Raw genomic sequence first — 22,230 nt, forward strand, 5'->3', positions numbered from 1 at the left:
GAAATGAAAAAGGGAAAGAAAACATCAAGACACACGAAGGCAGAACAGAAAAGGCAAAGAGAGCGAGAAAGAGGGCGAGCGAGAGACGGGACATTAAAGGACAGGTTGAAAAGCAGAGAGAGAAAACCAGATGAGGAGAGATGGGGAGTGAAAGTCAAAGAGGAAGAAAGAAGAGAGAGATGGGGCCGGGGATCAATGAGTAAGATGAAAGTGATGGTACGTTGTCCATGTGATGAGGGCGGCGGGTCGCTGCAGCTTGTTAAGAAGCACGGAAGAGATATTTGATATTTACACTGTGGCAAGTGAATACATTCAGGCAGTAGAAAGGAGTAGGAGGAGGGAGGGGGGGGGGTTGGGGGTCACCTCTCCCCTGTACGAGGTACATTTGGCACTGCTGATACTCCTCTTTCCTTCCACACATCTGTCCATCAATCAATCAATCAATCAATCAATCAATCAATCAGTCGAGTCTTGCAATCCTCTCCTTGCCGTCCGCGGCATGTACTCAAGCCTCTTGTCCATATATATATATATATATATATATATATATATATATATATATATATATATATATATATATACCCTTCATCCCATGTGATGGGGGGGGGGGGTGAAGGCGGACCGTCCTGTGTCTGTCCTCTCCATAAGACGGGCTCCTCCCCTCCCCTCCACGTCGTCTCCTTTGGTTCAGAAGGCACATTCGTGTGCATCTTTCCATCACGGTAAAACCCCACTATTATCTTTTGTTTTAATAATATCCTTTTGATATAAAAACACAGGCAGTGTGCGGACCACCCGGGTTTCAAGGGGTCCTTTCTCGCCCCAACACCACCACCAGGTTGCGGTCCGTTTTCCCAGCATCCTCTGTTTTGTAGTTCTTTTTAGGGAAATGTGGAGGGAAGAAACCATTTGCGGCTGTCGACTCAGATTCCATTGGTCAGGTCTGTGAGGACGTTGGCCTTCACCAGCTTCCGGAGGAACTCCTTCTCCTTGGATATGTTATGTGTCCACGACTGGAGGGGCGAGAGGGCGAGAGAGAGAGGGCGAGAGGGCGAGAGAGAGAGAGAGAGGGCGAGAGAGAGAGAGAGAGAGAGAGAGAGAGAGAGAGAGAGAGAGAGAGAGAGAGAGAGAGAGAGAGAGAGAGAGAGAGAGAGAGAGAGAGAGAGAGAGAGAAAAGAACAACATTCAGATACAGAGTAGGGGTGGGAATCACCAGTTTCGTCACGATACAATATTGATTCTTTGGACAACGATACGATTATTTGCAGATATCACAAAGTCTGCCACGATACGATACGATTAGATTAGATTCGATTCAGGTGCCTGCGGTCGATATGAGACGATATCATATGACCATTTAACACAATCAGTAACATTTATATCAACTCAAAAATATAATTTGACATTTGACTTATTTAGCTCTTCTAGACATTTAAATGAAAAACAATCTATTGTTTTTAATACAAATATACCTCCTGTTCACTGTAAAGTGCCACGTTTTGATATATTGAGCTTTAAAATATTCACATCCTACTTGAAACTTCAAATAACTTAAGTTCCATTTTTAAATTGTATGCATTCTATTTTTTATGTTTAAATATCAACATTATCTGGCCATCCTCAGTAAATACTATCAAACTCCTCTGACCTCATCTGGTCGGTCTCTCACTCACTCACTCACTCACTCACTCACTCACTCACTCACTCACTCACTCACTCACTCACTCACTCACTCACTCACTCACTCACTCACTCACTCACTCACTCACTCACTCACTCACTCACTCACTCACTCACTCACTCACTCACTCACTCACTCACTCACTCACTCACTCACTCACTCACTCACTCACTCACTCACTCACTCACTCACTCACTCACTCACTCACTCACTCACTCACCCACCCACCCACCCACCCACCCAACCCACCCACCCACCCACCCACCCACCCACCCACACACCCACACACCCACACACCCACACACCCACACACACACCAAGTAATCAAGTACTTTGGTGCACCACTTTCTGCCCTTGCTAAATCCAAGCTGTTTTTAGCTGGGAGAGAGATATAGAGGGAGAGAGAGAGGGAGAGAGAGAGAGAGGGAAAGACAGAGAGAGGGAGAGAGAAGAGGCTCTCATACACCATCAGCAGCCTGGCCAATTTGTGTGTGCGTGTCTCTGTGTGTTTTCATGTGTGTGTGTGTGTGTGTGTGTGTGTGTGTGTGTGTGTGTGTGTGTGTGTGTGCTGACGCATGGTTCTGTGGGACTAATAATTTCGCCGCGGGGGGGCATAATCCCATGGGACAATGCATTGGCAACTTGTTTCGCATTACAAGATATACCTCCATGAATATTATTGCACGGATCGGAATACGGGCGCGCGCGTGGGAGCGTGCACTATGATATTTTGCAACAGGTTGACAGTGATACAGCGAGTGCTCTCTTGACAGAGAGAGACATAAGTACCCTCTCTCTCAATGCAGTGCGCTCCGAGACTCACACCGTATGAGCCTCTCTCTCCCTCTCTCTCTTTTTCTCTCTTTTGAGGAGGTGCTGACTGACAGGGAAACCGCTTCCGCATTATTTCCACTCGCTCCGTTTTGATCATAATTTCAACTATCACAGTTGATTGTGGGCGGGCGGTGGCAGATCAGCGCCTGCCTACGTCAGTGAGCGAGTCAATTCTGAATGGCCTGGTTCAGTGGGGGAGGTTCTTGTCTGAGCTGAACTGAAGAAACGGGACTAGCTAGAGATTTCACATCTAGTCAGTGTTGGTACAACCACACATTGCTAGAAAACAATGCAAACCACTGGAAAAGGCCATTTATAAGATAGGGGACCTTTTTGAATATTTCAGCTAATGAAGTTAAATATTTATTATCATCAACTATCCAGTTAATTTGTATAGTGTAACGTTTTGCTACTTAAAATCATTGAACGTAGAGAGAGAGACAGGCTCAGCCCCCCTCCCTTTCCCTCACTATTGAAACACTGCAGTTTTCTCTGTGCCTGTGAGCAGGGTTAGGTTAGCTTAGCTTAGTTAACTTAGCGCCAGCAGCTAACGTTAGTTTAGGTTAATAGGTATTTACGGCGACGTGGGCATACATGAAAGGCCGAGGATGCAAAGCATGTTAGACTCATTGGATCCGTTGCAGGGGGGAAAAAGGAGGGACTTTGGTCGCAAAATGTGACCAAATAGGCAAACTGTGGAGCCCTGCCGTAACGGCTTCAGACACGGGCGTTTCACGTGCTGTTGTTGCTGCCAGATGGTCTGTTTTCACATATTGCGCGAATCCAGCTGCCGGAGCTGCGCTTGGGATTTTCAAAATAAGAGTATCGATATGAACCGATCTTTTTACATTGCATCGATCCTATTGGATCATTGATAATTAGATCGATGTATCGTCCCACCCCTAATACATAGCCTGTTAGAATGAAGGTTCCCAAACTTTTTTTGGCAGTTGACTTGAAGTAGAAAATGTCCTGTTGAATGATCACTCAAACAGCTACTGTAGGGGGACCTAAGATGGGGTGCCACTGCCGACCCAGCCAACAATCAGTCCTTTCTGTTTCCTAGCTGTGACCAAGCAGCAGTCGGTCCGTCTGTCCATCCATTTGCAACAACATAGATGATAAGAGAAAAGAAATGTGCCACAATGATAGATATTAGTGGGCCAATGCATCACAACAAGTATCACACCAATCGGCTAGATGGTGGCACTATAATCAAAGATCAAAACTGAATTGCTACAGAGAAATGTCTGTCTTAGAGTTTAACACAGACAGGGTCCTTTAAACTCCAGTCGATATATATATTTACATACATGCGGTTATAACCATATGAAAACCAATGACATCCTTCAAGACGTAACATTTGCCACAATGACAGTTATTGGTGGACACAAGTTGACCAGCAACGGTAAAAAAATTACAACTTTGAAAAGCCATTACTTGTACACCGTAAGTCTGCCTGACAACACTTTATATACATATCCACATATCCTTAGTCTACAATACTGGTCTTTGCCACTAGATAACTGCATACAGATAATGGATACAGGCTACAGCTCAGATTAAGGCAGCAGGAAGCAGTAGAAATTAGGGGTTTTCTGAAGCCAACATTGTTGCTGCTCATCACCAATTTTGCGCTTGTTGTGTCATGATTCTATCTTGGGTGGTTGTGAAGACATGGCCAGACAGTGATGGAAACACTAGGGATGATATATAATACTGATATCGGATATCGGTCTGATACTGACTCAAATAGCTGGATCGGGTGACGGCTACAGATGGTCTGCTCCATTACAACCACGTCATGCTTCATGCTTCAGCAGTGCATGATTGAGAAGAAGACAACTGTGCCCAGCTTCCCTGTATGGATTTAGCTTGACGATACTGGCCAATTTCTTTTTTATTGCATTAGCCTATATACCAATAACTATGAGCAGAATTGGTTGAAGGTTTAGCGGCAAGTCTCTCTCCCCTCCCGTTCTGGTGTCTGTCAGCTGAGCTGCGTCTCTTGAATCGCTAAAACATCTAACTAACTATCTAACCAAGCTGAGTGTTGGACATAGCTGCAATTTGTTAGATTGCAAGGGAAAATAGACCTACTGTACCAGTGTGTCTCTTTAACTAAAAACATCCCCAGGAGCTACAATAGATCCATTTTCACCTTGATTAGTCCATTAAACACTGCATGCAGGAAGAACGAGTCTAGCGTATCAACACTCATTGGTCAAGTCATTGGGGCGGGACTAATCTCTTGAACTGGCAAGTATTGGCTGTTAAGTTTATGTATATCATTAAATATATATTTATCTTGCATATCATTAAATATATATTTATCTTGCTTGGGTTGGTTCTATTGCTTTTAGATTGATCATAAAGATGCATGTAGTACGCAGCTGTTTGATTATTCTAAAATATTAGACATTATGCAAATATTTTTATTTATTTTTATAAATCAGATCAGTACATCCCTAACACACACACACAGGCAAAACACGATACATATTTGTGCATATGGGATATAATTAAATCATCATTAAACAAATATATATTCTACAATAGCATTTCTACACAGTCTATACTCCTGATGAGTAGATAAACCACAGTCAGCAAACCTCCTTTCATATTTTAAATCCCTCTTGGAACAGCATTAAAAAACCTGGGTATGTCCATCTCTCGTCTTAAGAGTCTTGCCATATGTACTCATGCACAAGCATGCATTGTTTTATACTGGGGACTTGGGTTTGTATTGATGGGTGTGTGTCTATGTATTTCTGTTTGTGTGAGCTACAGTACCTTGTGTGTTAGTGCATATGTGAGTCTCTGTCTGTGTCTCTCTAATTGTGTGTGTGTGTGTGTGTGTGTGTGTAGCCATGGTGGGCCCGTCTCTCTCCCTGCTGAGCTGTGAGGTCTCAGTCCACCAGGCCTATATGAAACCAGACCCTCCGGGTTCCTGTATGGGCCTGGGGGGGGTGGCGGGGGGAGGGGGGGAGTGGAGGGGAGCAGACAGAGAAAACACAAAGAGTGACATACAGAGAGACATAAATAGAAAGACTGACATACATAGGAGACAGAAATACAAAGAGTGACATACAGAGAGACAGAAAAGGAAAGAGTGACATACAGATAAGAGACAGAAAGACAGAGTGACATACATAGATAGACAGAAATAGAAAGAGTGACATACAGAGAGAGACAGAAAGACAAAGAGTGACATACAGAGAGAGACATACAGAGAGAGACAGAAAGACAAAGAGTGACATACAGAGACAGAACATTTTAAATAAAGAGCGACATACAGAGAGACAGAAAGATAAAGACAAAGAGTGACATACAGAGAATGAGACAGAACTATTTAAATAAAGAGTGACATACAGAGAGAGCGAGAGTCACATACAGACAGAAAGAGAAACACACAAGACAGGCAGGTGGAAAGAAGAGTAGAATGAGAACACATGGTGAGAGAAGAGAAGAAACAGGAGAAAGAGAAAAAATAGGAGAGCAGAAGTGAAGAAAGGAGAAGAAAAGAGAAGAGAAAGAGGAGAAGAGAGAAGAATGAGGAGAAGAGAAGAAAGAGGAGAAGAAAGAGGAGAAGAAGAGAAGAAAGAGGAGAAGAAGAGAATGATAGAGAGGGAGAGTGCAGCAGTAAATAAATAGCTGGGCTGGGCCGGGCTATGTTTGAGCAGAACCAGGCTCCACAGCTGCTCTGGGTCCTAACTGCAGGTCCAGGGGCCTCCTGAGGGCGCTGAGACCACCTGGGTCAACCTGACATCCACCGTGTGACAGATTCACTCCCAGCCAGAACCACACACAACAGCAAGCTAGAGTTACACTGGATCCCCAGACAGCAGGCTGAGATTTACAGTACCACTGGTATGTATGTATGTGTGTGTGTGTGTGTGTGTGTGTGTGTGTGTGTGTGTGTGTGTGTGTGTGTGTGTGTGTGTGTTTCACTGGGCGTGAACAACACTGGGAGAGCAGACACTGGTGTGTGTTTTGTGTGTGTGTATGTTTCTTTAACGTGTGTATGTGTTTTGTGTGTGTGTGCGTGTGCACCTGTGTGTGAAAAGAAATCATGGCTTGTTCCGACAGTCGCATGATCTAGGGTTGCACTTTACGTGGACTAATATCATATTGTGATTCGTTTACCAGATACTGTGACTGCCATGTAAAGTGGTCAAGTCTATAAGTTCAGGATCTACACTTGCAGTTCATGTAGTTAAAACTCATAGTAACGCTATATAGTGGGAATACATTTACCGCTATGCAAATGTAAACTTTTGGTACAGTATTACACCTTGTACAGGATGCCCACTGATGATGCAATCCTACCTGGAGGGGAGAGAACAGATGGTGGAGGTAAACGGTACACTGCCCCCCCCCCCCTCCCAGTGAGCTGTGGTGTTCCACAAGGAAGCATACTAGGACCGTTACTGTTCCTAATTTATGCAAATTACATGTCATCAGCTTGTAACTGCAACTTGTTCCTGTTTGCGGACGACTCAGCCCTGCTGGTCTCTGACAGGAACAAGTTACAGGTTGAAAAAGCCCTCAGCTCTGAACTCGGCAGAATCTGCACCTGTCTCGCTGATAACAAACTATCATTACACCTGGGTAAAACAGAGTCCATTCTCTTTGGATCAAATAACAAACTAAGCCAGGCCAACGGCTTCTCTGTTACAGTGGGTGACCATATTGTCACAAGGAAAGATGAAATTACCTACCTGGGTTCCATCCTAGAGGCAAATCTTTCCTGTGACAAAATGGCAACCAATGTAATAAAAAAAGTCAACCAACGAACAAGATTCTTGTACCGGATCTCCTCTCTGGTGAACAAGAATACATTGCCGATATGTGAGGTGTGCGCAAAAGTACACATTACCACCCCCGAACTCCGGTGATCTCAAAGATTTTTGGACAGGGTTGTAGCCAATGAGTGTGGCTTTCCAATGATACCCCATGATATGATAATTGGGGATCTAATATGGTCTCTATTGATCGATTTATGATAAAGAAAAGCAGGGTCCATCAATTGGGGAACCTTACGGCTTAACAGGTTAAACAGTACTGTATATTTGTATATCTTGTATGTCATAAATATCTGGATGAACAGTACTGTATATCTGTATGTCGTGTATGTCATAAATGTCATGAAGTAAGTAAGTAAGTAAGTAAGTAAGTAAGTAAGTAAGTAAGTAAGTAAGTAAGTAAGTAAGTAAGTAAGTAAGTAAGTAAGTAAGTAAGTAAGTAAGTAAGTAAGTAAGTAAGTATTTATTTATAAAGCACCTTTCATACATGTCATGCAGCTCAAAGTGCTGTACACAAACATACGCATATATAAAGCATCACATTAATAAGATAACAGTAATAAAAGTACGGCAATAGGCAAAGCACAGTAAAATAACATTTCGGTAAAAGATCAATACATAAAATAAAAACATAATAATAAAAACATGTCAATAAGATACTCGCTTTCCCTAAGGCATGGTGCACTATTTGTAAGCTAAACTGTATAGGTACATTTTCCTTTAAAAATTTGTATGGAGCTGGCGTTCCTGATGTGTGTTGGTAGTGTGTTCCATAGTTTTGGGGCATAGTTGGCAAATGCCATACTTCCGATCCTCTTTTGGTTTCTGGGTGTGTCTAATAAACCTGTAGTGGATGACCGTAGCGTTCTTGAGGGCAGATAACTAACTAGGGAATTTGCTACGTATTTTGGGCCTTGCTCATTAAGAGCTTTATATGTCAGGAAAAGTGATATGTTCTCTTCTCTTTGTACAAGTTAGTAATTTATATCATGTATTATATGAACCTACTAGTTATTAGGGATGGGCATTTTAAAGAAAAATCAAGCATGCTATACTCGAGTGATCGTGTATTACTCGAAAAGGGAAATAAAAATAAAAAATTTTAAAAATGTTTTTGCAATGATTATTATTATTCTTTTTTACTTAATTTTGTTCATTCACGTATATGTTTAGGGAAACCAACAAACAGTTATAATCTTACACATACATGTTAAACAAATATGTACATTTTCTTTTAATATATTTCTTTCCATAAAATTATTAATAATTAAGATCGGTTTTTCTCATAGCTATGAATAATCAATTACTCACGCCCATCCCTAGTAGTTATATCCTTTATTATATGAATCTAATAGTTATATCCTTTATTATATGAACCTAGTATTTATATCATGTATTATAATAACCTAGTATTTATATCATGTATTATATGAACCTAGTAGTTATATCCTTTATTATATGGACATAGTATTTATAGCAGTGGAGGGCTGAAGGAGCATTTGTCTGACTCCAACACGGTGGTGACATGGAAACATGGGGTCACATATCGTGTTTTTCGGTCAATTTGGCCAGGGATTGAACCCAAAACCAGTATCAGGATAGACATTCAAACCAGTAGACCACCGATCAGTCACTGAAACAGATCGTAATAACAGATCAAACAACCCATCAGTAACTGGCAGTCATTACGTATTCCAAATAACGCAGCCAAAACTATTTCCACTAATTAGCCGTATACAGCTGCTGTGCTGCTGCCGCCGATGATGATGGCGATGATGATGATGATGATGATGATAATAAATGCCACTGGGAGTTTAGACAAAGGTTATCATCATACTGAGATCATGGTTTACATGTCAGCAAGCCATGACATCTTTGATTCCACTGGGCTTCAATGTAAACACTGTAGAGGAATACTTCACTAATGAAGGGAAACAGAGTCATCAGTATGTTGTTCATGAAGACACAGTTGGATGTAGCTATGAGCAAAAGGCATGTTGATGGTGTAGGAATAGCCAGGGAGCTCCCCATTCAATGTAATCACAATAGAAAGTACTGAAATCCGCCGTGATTTGATATGGAAACATGGCGCATTGCAATTGACCATTTGCTTTTCCTTTAAAAAGGTGACCTTTTGTCCACATGGCTTTTTCACAAACAGTTAGAGCTATGTTTGAAGTCTCACGGTGTTCCATTAGACAGACCAATTGAACACCACAGATACCACAAATTCTTCTACTCAAGAGAGACATCGAGAGGTTTTGTTTCAGAATTTTATCATCAATTACTAACGTCCTCGTATGAAACCCTCCAACTTGACTCTGTCTGGAGGAGGGATATACCAGACCTGGAAAATGACTTTGATTGGCAAGGAGCCTGGGCAAATGTCCGACTTACATCAAGGAACCCGGATCATCAACAAATCAATCTTAACTATATTCACAGGACATACTTGACTCCTATAAGACTGTGCCGAATGGGGCTCAAACAAGATTCCAAATGCACCCAATGTACAAATGGGGACGAAGGGACATTTATGCACATGTATTGGGACTGCTCACCAGTTAAGGCATTCTGGAAAGATGTGACCCAACAAATATCAAAACTCGTATCTTGGAATATACCTGTACACCCCTCGGTATTGCTGTTGAATGATGTTTTTGAGTTTGCAGTGAATCCACAGCTAAAGAGATTGGTTTTATCGGGTATCACAGTAGCCAAAAAGCTGATCGCATCACGCTGGTTTCAACCGGAAAAAATGTGCCGTAAAGTTTGGTTTCTTACATATCTCGATGTAATTTACCATGAAATATCTACAGCAAGAATTCTGGGTCTCAATGAATCCAAAATGTCAATGTGGTTAGAAGTGGTGGAGAGAATAAAAGCTAGCTTATAATGGTAGTGTCTGGTTAGGTGCGAGGGATAGTGGAGGTACTTCCCAAGGTGGGGTCCGGGAGGGGGGGTTCGAGCTGAGCATATGTGTGTAGGTTTTTTTTTTAGATAACAGGTATTATGGGTATATCTTATATAAAACAACTAACCAAAATGTGATCTCATTGGATGTGCCCTGACAATTAATGCTTGTATATCTTATCGTGTGTTGTCATGTTTGTTTATATGTTTGTTTTAAAAAAGAATTAAAAAAAAAAAAAAAAAAAAAAAGGTGACCTTTTGGTTTGGCTTGAGGACTGGGGCTTCACCCCCCCCGGCCGGCACTGACCTCTTTAATAGCCGACATCTTGACGGTCTCGTAGTAGTGCAGGGGAGCGTGGGGCGTGTTCATGTCGTAGCCGAAGCCGGCCACCGCCACCTCGTCACAGTTATGCAGTGCCATGGTTATGGCCACAGTCCCCAGGGTGGGAATGTTCTGTGGAGAGAGAGACGGAGAAACATGTCGTTCAAACCATTGAAGCGTATAATAAGAGGCCTAACAAAAATAATGGTTGGTTTCAGGTTGGTTGTCAGTTTGGCCCATGGGTAGGTAGGGAATTTTTTATTTATTTTTTTTTATTTTATTCTTTCCCACGGCGACTATGGATAGGGAATTTCTTTATTTAATTAACCCTGTCACTGCCACACGACAGAAGGTTAGCCCTTTACTATCACACAACCGACGGCGATGCTCCATCATTAGCATCATTAGCTCCGCGGATGTGTGATAGTAAAGGGCTAACCTTCTGTATTGTCACAGTGAAAGGGTTAACCGGCTGTCGTGTGGCAGTGAAAGGGTTAAAATGTTCACAACAACATGGATGCATGTACTCTGCCAGCATGTTTAATATCCATAATACTAAATGTTTGACTAAGATTTCTATGAAACTTTATTCTAAAAAAAAAAAAAAAAAAAATTTTAATATATAATTTTTTTTAAAAACTCATAAAATATATTGGGTCGCACCTAAATCGGCAGGGTCGGTCGGCAACCTGAAACCAACCATTATTTTTGTTAGGCCTAATAAGAGGCCTTGCACGGAATGTTTGTGTAGTCGTCTCTCTTCCAACGTGGCCGCCTGCGTAACCACGGGTTACTACTCATCGACACATAGCAACCGTATATATAGCGTTGCTACATAGCAACCATCGATCCCTAGGGGAATGTTCCGGATTCATAGGTACACTGGTAGGCAGGGGCTACAGATGAAAACTAGCTCATTAGCTAATTCTGGCACATTTACATTGATGTGGAAACTGAAGATGTTGATTAATGTGCACTGTCCCTGGGTAAAAAAAAAATATATATATATATATATAAATATATGAAATATATAGACCAATAATATTATTTATAGAATAAAGCTCATTTGGATATAAAAAATTAAAAATAAAACAAACGTTCCGTGTTCACAAAATCAGACTCCCATTCATAGTCTATGGGGCAGACTTTATACTAGTGTTGTCAAAAATATCGATTTTTCGATACATATCGATTCTGAATATTTAAAACGGTTTCCATACTCATTTCCCGCAATATCGATATTTAATTATTCATAATTTGTGTGCATTCAGTTAAGTTGGAATATGACTGTAATACAAACAGTTCAGTTTGTCAGGTACATGCAACACAGATTACAGTGTTTACATCTGTCTGCTTGAGAAAATACCATGTTCTGCAATAAAAATGATTGAAGTGAGATGAACAGACTGAACTTTATTTTATTAGATAAAACATGTTGACAAAGTTTTACTTTGCAGTTGAAAAAAGGTAACAAATTAAATTATATATAATATATGACATTTCTTTTAATTTAATTTTTTTGATTTAATACATTTTTTTATTTAATTTATTACCTTATATGTTATGATGAATTGAAAATGGGGGACCCTGATGTAAACAAGACAAAAGTCTTTCTCTGGTCTGCATCCCCTTAACAATTGTGTGTATTGAGCTGTACTGTATTGTACCCATTCTGCAATCTGTTAATACAATTTGCAATCAATCAATCAATCTGTTATGCTTAACACGCAGTACTATTAACCCATTCTCTGCCACCACTTTGATAATCCTAAACCATTCTCTGCCAGCGCTATTTGTCTATGAAGATGTTCACCTTCTTTGCAGGGCTATAACTTTTTAAATTGTATTGCTAAATTGACATTACTATGGCCCATTCAACATCAATTATCTATCGTTCAGGATGTAGGAACGTTTTACTTTTTCATTGACACATTCATACGAAAATACCGCCTAGAGTATAAATATGTTTTTATCGTTTTCTGCAGTATTTCATAGAACGTGAGATATAGGCATAAATGCATATATTAGATTATTAAATGCAGTTTGATACCGATCCATGCTATATTAAAAATGTAAACCGTACATGGTCCTAAACGTTATGACTGATCATCTGCGGGTGAACGGAGGGGGGGGTCATTTATAATTCCATGACCGACGTTAAATGATTTATGTAGTATGGGTGATATATTGATCAGAGCAGTTTGTATCGAAAATGATAAAGAAAAACGCTGAAACTCACGTCCGTCTCCTCGTACCGTTGGGCGATGAGAGTGGAACAAACAGATCCCAGTTATGTGGTGGGGATCGAGGCGATCCAGTTCCGGTTTGTATAATACTAATATACGTCCAAATCATGTTGTTTATTGAGTTATGGCAACGATCCATGACCACGGTGTGTGAATTGAGTCCCGGGACGATAAACGAGTGGCCGGACGGAATTAGGCTCCGTGGGTGAAATATGAATTCCATGATGAAAATATGAAATATGACCTTGAAACACGCTGAACAGCGATTTTGGCGGGTAATGGGTTAACATTACTTAATTTCTAAGATGATATCATTCAGTTATTTTTAAATGTGTGATCTAAAGATAAACAAAGGGTTTTAAAAGTGTTATATTTATCTTCTCTTATAGTACCAGAGAGAAGCTGAGGAGCATCAACCAGCAACAAAAGCACAATTTATTAAAAAATATATATTTATCTTTTTTTTTCTCACATTTTAAGATCGAACCTTTTTCCCTGTGGTATTGAAAATGGTATCGAATATCTATACTTTTCAAGGTATCGTATCGAAGTTAGAAATTCCAGTATCGTGACAACACTACTTTATACCTGATGACATCACACGTTTGATTCTTACTTCTCTGGTTTCTGGCTTTGGGAGAGAGTAGCTCATGTTCCCAAATATTGATTGAACCGTTTTAGGCCATGGAAATAAAAAGCTATTTTTAATTTGAGTGGTTTCACTACCACACTACAGATAGTTAACCTTTCACTACCACACTACAGACGGTTAACCGTCTGTAGTGTGGTAGTGAAAGGGTTAACCTTCTGTAGTGTGGTTGTGAAAGGGTTAATCATTTGTCATGTGGCAGTGAAAGGGTTAACCCTTTGGTAGTGTGGTAGTGAACGGGTTAAGTATGTCTGTCTCCATTAATAATGTCGCCCCAGTCCTCCTGATCGACCTCACAATGCAAAGCATTTAACACAACCTCTTCTGCTGTTTGCTAGTTGAAAGTGAAATCTACCAACACACTTCTCTCTTACATAGCCTTCACTCATATCTCTCTTTCTATCACACGTGCACACACAAACATCGACATAGCCTTCACATATTTCACATAACACACACACATCCACATAGCCTTCTCCGTCTGCATACCATGCACGCGCACACACACACGCGCACGCGCACACACACACACACACACACACACACACACAGCATATCATATCTATAACTCAGTCTGTACGTCAAGGTACCACATAGGGTACGTCTACTCTCCTGTATAAATACTGTGTTAGCTCACCATTCTACAGAGATCTAGGGCCCATTGCTGTAGCCTCAGCCTGGGTCTCTCTGTTGCACCATGTCATTCTACAGAGATCTAGGCAGTGTTGTAGTACTCAAGTCCGAGTCCTGGACTGATTTTCAGGAATCGTGACTCGACTTGGACTCGGGCATCGACTGCATTCGGACTCGGAAGGTGAGGACTTGTTAATTGATATAGAATTTAAAAAAAATATTGTGTGGCCCTAATCATTTGGCATAAGATATTGATGGCTATATTAACACTTTCAGTGCCGGCCATGTTTTCCTTTTGACCCCGTTGAATGCCACCATCCACGGCCAATATTAATGTTAATATCGCCTAATCTATGTTTTAAATTATGGCTATGTGTCTAATCTGCCCGTCGCTTATCAAAGACTCATTTTCCAGTCAACATTGGCAAGGCAGATTGTATTTTTATCGCTTCATTTCCGTTTGATAACATTTTGAAAATCACCCGTTTTCCGGGGAAAAACAACCCATGCCTATGATAATCGCCTTTTACTGGAATATTCCAGAACGTTGTCATTTGTCGGCCTATTTATGAATCGTTTTCAAATAAACGCTAGATGATCGATAGTATTATGTGTGCGCACGCACGCTTGTGCCGTGCGCTGATAATCGCTGCTCTTATTTCCTCATGGCTTTTACAGTCAAAACAGCCATATCACATATCACATAAACGCTTATATATCCGTGAAAACGAGTCTGATTATCCTAACACTGATAACATAGATTCCTTACCTGAGGTCAGATGGTATCCAAATGGTTTATTCCAATTTCCGATCGCCATTCGAAAAAATCGATAAATGTATTGATCCATCGTGTGTACAGTATAACACATGATCGGCGCGGCTCAGAGGCTCCAGAATGAACTCTGGTAGACCCCGGCTGCATCAGTGAGAAGTAAAATGTGGAGTCAGAAATCCGTTCTCCCATTCACTTTCATTGAGTCCATTCCAAAAGGGTGATTTACCATCTGGGAGACGATAGGGGGCGCTTTTTTCACATCTGAGCGCCGGCGGTCCCTGGATCTCCAACGGTAGGCTCGCGTGATGCAATATGATTTCAGATCGCTAATAAAAAATTTATAAAAAAATACCAGAGAATACTCGTGACCGTGGCATTCAACGGTCGGGGCGTAAACCAGAGAAAAGCCGTGAGTGGCACTCAAAGTGTTAATGACAAAGTAAATAAACTCCCTTTGAAATGGTGACCGCTGTGTCATTTATGTTTAATGTAGACCCTTTTTCTTTTATTTGTATGTCAGCTCATTGACTGCCAGAGTGGAGTGGACTCAACCTTGATAACTTGGACTCTGGTAATGGGGACTAGAGAGTAGACGCGGACTCGAGATTTAGTGACTCAACTACAACACTGGATCTAGGCTAGGGCCCATTGCTGTAGCCTGGGTCTTTCTGTTGCACCACGTCATTATGTCAGTAAACTCTATCCTTAACTCATTCATGGCCAGCCGTTTTATCCATCCTTGTACTCAAAGGGCCACGCTTTAAAAGATAGGGATTTTCAATGTGTGTTGCGGTGTTTGATAGGGATGGGAATCGAGAATCGGAATCAATTGGGAACCGGTTCCTAATTGTCCGATTCCTGGAATCGCATGCCTCCATGACTATCGATTCCTCTTATCGATGCCATGTTTTTCCGACAGTTGCGCATTTAAAAACAATAACGTTAGCGCCATGCATGCAGCCATAGAAGACTATTTGATTCCTTGACTAGGAAAACCTAAAGGGCTCGATATTGCGACCGTTTTGTGTGTGCAGTGAAAAGTGAAAGTGCTTTGCATCCTAGTCATTCATTTACATGGTAAAGTAACGTTAGCCGCTAGCTAGCTAAATAGCCATGCTCATTGCAGAGAGAGACGGAGAGAGAACACTGAGCTGGCCTTTATTTATACAGGTAGGTTATTGCTAACAAATTCTCTTTTGCAATAACGACCTGTTGAATGCAACTACAGTTCAATAGAATACATTAGTTCTCAAATACATTATTTTATTTAAGTGTATAGTTAATTAATTTTTTACAGTTTTTGTATTTTTCTGACATGGGGGCTCAACAATAAATGATAATCAGAAATCTCAAGTTGCATGTTGTTATTCTAACCAGCTCAGTTCTGTTGCATTTCCAATTTATTTATTTAAATCATAAATGTATCAGGAATCGATAATGGAATCAATAAAGAATCGGATCGATAAGCAGAATCGATAATGGAATCGTATCGATAAAATCGTATCAATTCCCATCCCTAGTGTTTGCAGGGCTATTCTATATTATAGCTATGGAGACAATACTATGGCTCATTTGACAGTAACTATCCCTCGTCCCACTCCGTCGCTCACGTCAAAACTGCCCGCTCCGCTCCCCGCGCCGCTCACGCGTTGCGCCGCTCACATGCACTGGCCTGGACTAGTCGTTTTTTGATGCTTTGATTCTCTGCCCTTAACACTTTGAGCGCCACGCCTGGTTTTCCGTTTTACCGCTTGAATGCCACCATCGGCGCCAATGTTAACGTTAATATCGCCTAATCTATGTTTTAAATTATGGCTATGTGTCTAATCTGCCCATCGCATTATCAAAGACTATTTTCCAGTCAGTGCTGTGAAGGCAGATTGTTTTTTTATCGCGTCGTTTCCGTTTCAGAGCAGTTAGAAAAGCCCCCGTTTTGATATAAAAAACAGCTCATTCTGGAGCATTCTATGAAAATCGTCTTTTAGTGGAATATTCCACAACGTTGATATTCGTCTGCCTTTTTATGAATCGTTTTCAAATAAACGCTAGATGATCAATATTATACGTGCACGCAAGCACATTACGGCCGCGCACTGATAATCACTCCGTTGATTTCCTCACAGACTTTTACAGTGAAACCGAAAGAAGACATTTCACAAAACAGCTTATAACTTCATCAAACTTACTCTGATTATCCTACCACTGATAACATAGAGTCCTTACCTGACATCAGATGGTATCCAACTGGTATATTCCAATTCCTGATCACCATTCGAAAAAATCGATAAGTGTATGGATCCAACGCGAGACTGTAGATCTCCATGATCCGCGGGGATCTGAGGCTCCAGAATGAACTGTGGTAACCCCGGCTGGATCAGTGAACTGGAAAATGTGGAGTACCGGATTTTTTTCCCCATTCATTTTCATTGAGTCCATTCCAAAATCACTTATGTCATCTGGGAGACGACAGGGGGCGCTTTTTTCCACAGTGATCACCGGCGCAGCTCGGCTATACTCGGGTAGGCTCGGGTGATGCAAAATTTTTTCAGATCGCAAAAAGAAAAAAAAAAAAAATCTTGCGAGTGGCACGCAACCACCTATAAAAAAAAAACGAGAAATCTCGTGAGTGGCACGGAAAGTGTTAAGGAATCTATGTTTTTCAATGTGTATATAATGTATATATATCGGTGGGTGACATCATCTACTCAGACGGATCTATAGATCTTAAAAGTAGCCGGCAGTCAGTGTGTGTTGCAGCAGACTAACAGCAGCAGATGAGGATTCGGGCTGTGCGGTTTAACATCAACAGCTGATAGCCACAGCATCAAGGTTACTCGATCTGGAGAAAGTGCCACAGCGTTTTTTTGGGGTAAGAGGGCCGGTAATATCAACATCGCCGTTGCTATAGTGATTTGGGTCAAAGAGCCGTTGTCAAAGACTGCGCGTCACGTAGTAACGATGAGAGGGGGCGGGGGCCCGTTGCTATGGTAAGAATGTTATGAGGTGTGAGTTCCTTCCGGGGGAGGTTAGACTGAGATACGAAGCACAGACGAGTGGACGCGTTGATCAGAGACTTTCATCTAGGGGTGCACCGATGTACCCGGTAGACCATACTGGGAGAACTAGTATCTAGCTGCAGCCCGGCAGACCATACTGGGAGAGAGATAGTGCTATTTCTTGATGTTTCCTTTTTTTAAGTAAGTAAAGAGGCCTATGTTCATATCGGTGAGCACAATTTGTAACACAAATATACAGTAGTTTAAAAAAAAAATAAAAAAAATATTACAAAAAATATATATATATTACAAAAAATAATATTAAAAAAAATATATAAAAAATGTTTTGCCACAAATATCGGTATCGGTATCGGTATCGGCCGATTGTGTTAGTTGAACAATCGGTATCGGTGGCAAATTTTCATATCGGTGCATCCCTACTTTCATCCCTCCCCACCCTCGCTGGGTGGGGGAGGAGAAATAGTGACACATCCTCAATAGCTTCGGCTAACAGGAAATGGTGGTTGGCCTACGACGAGAGAGAGAGAACCATTGGATTAAAGAGAATTAAGACTGAACAAGGACAATACAGAACTGTGTTTCCATCTGGTACTGAGGCTATGTTTATGAAAATAAACATGAGGATCTAAGGAAAGAGATCACGTTGCAGTGTCGTTTCTTATGACTAACGGATGTACTAACAGGGGTTGATACAAACACAACGCAGAACAGGGAGAGTCACGAAAGAGATGACGAGATGAGATTGGCTGATTACAGAAACATCTAACAGCCCGGACGACATTAGATGTGACACACAGTGTGAAATAAGGTTTCAAAGGGTGGGCGATACTGCCACCTAGCAGGATTCGGCCGGTATTGCACTCTCGGGGTCTCAGAATGAGTTCCAATGGTAACACTGAGGTCCGTGAGCCTGTAATGCATAGGTGTCAAACTCATGGCCCGCGGGCCAAATGTGGCCCGCCATGTCATTTGATGTGGCCCCCCAAGAGCCATGGAAAAAAAATTAAAAATAATTATAAACATTAATCTTGGGTTAAAAAATAGCGGCGTTAAAATAATTGTGGGTTAATGCGTTAATAAAGCTTTAACTTTGACAGCCTTAGTTATTACACATTCTTACACATACATGTATGTTGAACATCTGAGGTATTGATGAAGTAACAAAGGAAAAAAGCCAAAAGCACTTACTCCTCAGACATTCTTTGACAATTTTACAGCCCAAAATACAAAAAAGATCCAGGCGGAATAGGTAACAAAGGGTTGAAGAAATATTGTCTGAACTGTCAGATGCAAACTGGCTGTGTGACATAACCGAGCATCTCACTCAATTGAATAAGAAGCTGTAGGGACGTAAACAAGTCCCACCCAAAACTTGACCAATATAGTTGTGAACTGAGACAACCCTTATTTTGTTATTTTTGAGTACAGTTACAGTTGTGTGTTCATACAGACACATAATAGCAATTTCATTACGAATTGAAAATGGTGGACCCTGATGTAAACAAGTCGAAAGTCTTTCTCTGGTCTGCATCCCCTTAACAATTGTGTGTATTGAGCTGTACTGTACTGTACCCATTCTGCAATCTGTTAATTAAACTATCTTCCATTAGTTAGTATGGCCTCTGCAAGGTTGTGTGCAGCCATTTGTTTTTGTAACATCTGCTACATCTGTCCCACGTGTTCTTTGCAGCTCAGTTGTTAGTTCTGCCCCTCTTGACTGTGACAAAAAGGTTTTGAACAAACTTAATGTCATAGCTTGTATTTGATGATTTTCTTCTTTGTTATTTACTTGAATGGTTTGATCATTGATTAATGGAGTAATATGGGGTTCTGATAAACTAAAATTATTTGTTAAAATAACATAAGCTAACATATTTTTACATCTATGCAAATGCATATGCAATATGTATAACTTTAATAAGTAATAAATACAGAAACAACATGTTTAACAATATGTAAATGAGTAGCTACATTTATTTGACATTACATTAACATTTATACGGTCTTTGGCCCTTTGAGGGCAACCATAATGCTGATGTGGCCCTCTGTGAAAATGAGTTGGACACCCCTGTGTAATGAATAAAAAAAATCTAATAAAAGAAAAAAACTGCCAAAACCCGACTATACTGCTCAAAATATATATTTCCTTTTCATGTGGTCTATAATCCTTTCAGTAGGATATGGTAGGAATACATTGATGTAAATAACCATATGGCATTGCGCCCTCTCCTATTGGCCCAATGAGAACCAATCCCCTTTTGTTTTATGGATAACATATTTCTGTGAGTGAGTGAAGAATGTCACCTCACACACACTTTGGTCAGTACACACCCCACTAGGAAAGGCTATTTTCTTTTGTATTATGCAATTCTTTACTATTTATTATTATTGATGAGTATTTGTTTCTTTATGTGCACTGTTTTTACAAAACTTTGTTTTTTTACTATGTGATTTGAGAGATCCTCACAAGAATCCCAAATGCCCTGTACACCTACGTTGAACTTGATATGGATATAGCATCCTGTCATATTGCAATATTAATATCAATTCAATATATTGTTCTGCCCTACAGACAATAACACTGTCTGAAGAAGTCCACCATCATCCCTGTACCCAAAAAATCTACGCCAGCTTGCCTCAACGACTACCGCCCTGTAGCCCTCACCTCCATAGCCATGAAGTGCTTTGAGAAGCTAGTGAAGGGCTACATCTGTTCCTCCCTCCCAATCAACCTGGACCCTCTGCAATTTGCATATCGCCCCAACAGGTCCACGGAGGACGCCATAGCCCATGTGCTGCACACAGCAGCATCACATCTGGACAAGAGGAAGGGGAACTATGTGAGAATGCTGTTCATCGACTACAGCTCAGCATTCAATACCATAGTCCCCTCCAAACTCATAGCCAAGCTCAGGGACCTGGGCTTGAACTATGACCTGTGCCAGTGGGTCCTGGACTTCCTGACGGGCAGACCCCAGGTGGTAAGAGCCGGCAACTGCACCTCCTCATCCATCACGCTCAACATAGGGGCCCCCCAGGGCTGTGTTCTGAGCCCCCTCCTCTACTCCCTGTACACACATGACTGCGTAGCACAGCGGAACAACAACACCATCATCAAATTTGCTGATGACACAGTAGTGGTGGGCCTGATCTCTGCCAACGACGAAAGGGCCTACCTGGAAGAGGTAGAGAACCTGTCACAGTGGTGTCAGGAGAACTGCCTCTCCCTGAACGTCAGCAAAACAAAAGAGATGATTGTGGACTTCAGGAGGTCGGGGGTCAAGGACTACAGCCCCCTCAGCATCGACGGGGCACCAGTTGAGAGAGTGAACAGTTTCAAGTACCTCGGAGCCCACATATCCGAGGACTTGACATGGACCACACACATTGACAGTGTTGTGAAGAAGGCACGACAACGCCTCTACTTCCTCAGGCGCCTAAGGAAGTTCCAAGTCAGTCAGAAGATCCTTAGGAACTTCTACTCATGTACAATAGAGAGCATCCTGACCGGCAACATCACCTCCTGGTTTGGGAATAGCACTGCACAAGACCGTAGCAGACTACAAAGAGTGACACGTTCAGCCGAACGCACAATTAGAGGGGGGCTTCCCACCCTCCAGAGCATTTACAACAAGCGGTGCAAGGGGAAGGCTAAGAGAATTATTAAGGACTCGAGCCACCCGAACAACTGCCTCTTTGAACTGCTGCCGTCAGGCAAGCGATACCGGAGTCTTATGGCGAGCACAGAAAGACTCAGAAGGAGCTTCTATCCCCAGGCCATCAGGCTGCTAAACGAACAATAATCGCTAAACGAACAATAATCACTATGCAACAACCATCAAATGCACACAGCACACACACCCACACGCACACACACACTCACTCAAACAAACAACACACTGCAGCACCCACTCTCCACACTTTAGATCACACAAACACACTTACACTTTATATTTATTGATAAAGGATTTGCACTACAACTCGTACACCTACTGTGAATTGTACCTAAACTGCACCTCGTCCATTTATGCCTTGCACTATATAGTATAGTATTGTATATTAGTACACTGCACAGTATTGTATATTGTATGGTAACTACGTCTACGAACATTGTACATATGTCTAAACTGAACACTGTGACCTCTTTTTTTTCTTCTAATTTTTACTATGTTTTTATTTCATACTTATCTTGTCATGCACAGTCTCTGGAGCGCAACAGTAAGAAGCATTTTGTACAAAAGTATTCTGTACTTCTGTATGACAACTATTAAAGAAACTTGAACTTGAAACTTGTGGATGCACTGGTTTTTTCTTTTTCTTTAAGTGTACATTTCAGTAATAGTTCTGCATAGAGG

The 22,230-nt window shown here is 41.3% G+C and overlaps 1 protein-coding gene across 2 annotated transcripts in view; it reads right to left on the reverse strand.

Annotated features, from left to right (window-relative positions):
- Positions 1-610: 610 nt before the first annotated feature.
- The window catches only part of LOC311238651 (CMP-N-acetylneuraminate-beta-1,4-galactoside alpha-2,3-sialyltransferase-like), a 300,110-nt gene continuing 278,490 nt past the window's right edge, over positions 611-22,230 (reverse strand). For both annotated transcript variants that reach the window (XM_084326785.1, XM_084326784.1), the window contains 2 exons: positions 10,541-10,687; positions 611-1,013 (listed from right to left, as the gene is read on the reverse strand). In XM_084326785.1, coding sequence (XP_084182911.1) covers positions 924-1,013; positions 10,541-10,687 — 237 coding nt within the window. In that variant the 3' untranslated portion in view covers positions 611-923. The remainder of the gene's footprint in view (positions 1,014-10,540; positions 10,688-22,230) is intronic.

This window comes from Notolepis coatsorum (assembly GCF_963971535.1).
Source record: "Notolepis coatsorum genome assembly, chromosome: 13".
Classification (NCBI taxonomy): domain Eukaryota; kingdom Metazoa; phylum Chordata; class Actinopteri; order Aulopiformes; family Paralepididae; genus Notolepis; species Notolepis coatsorum.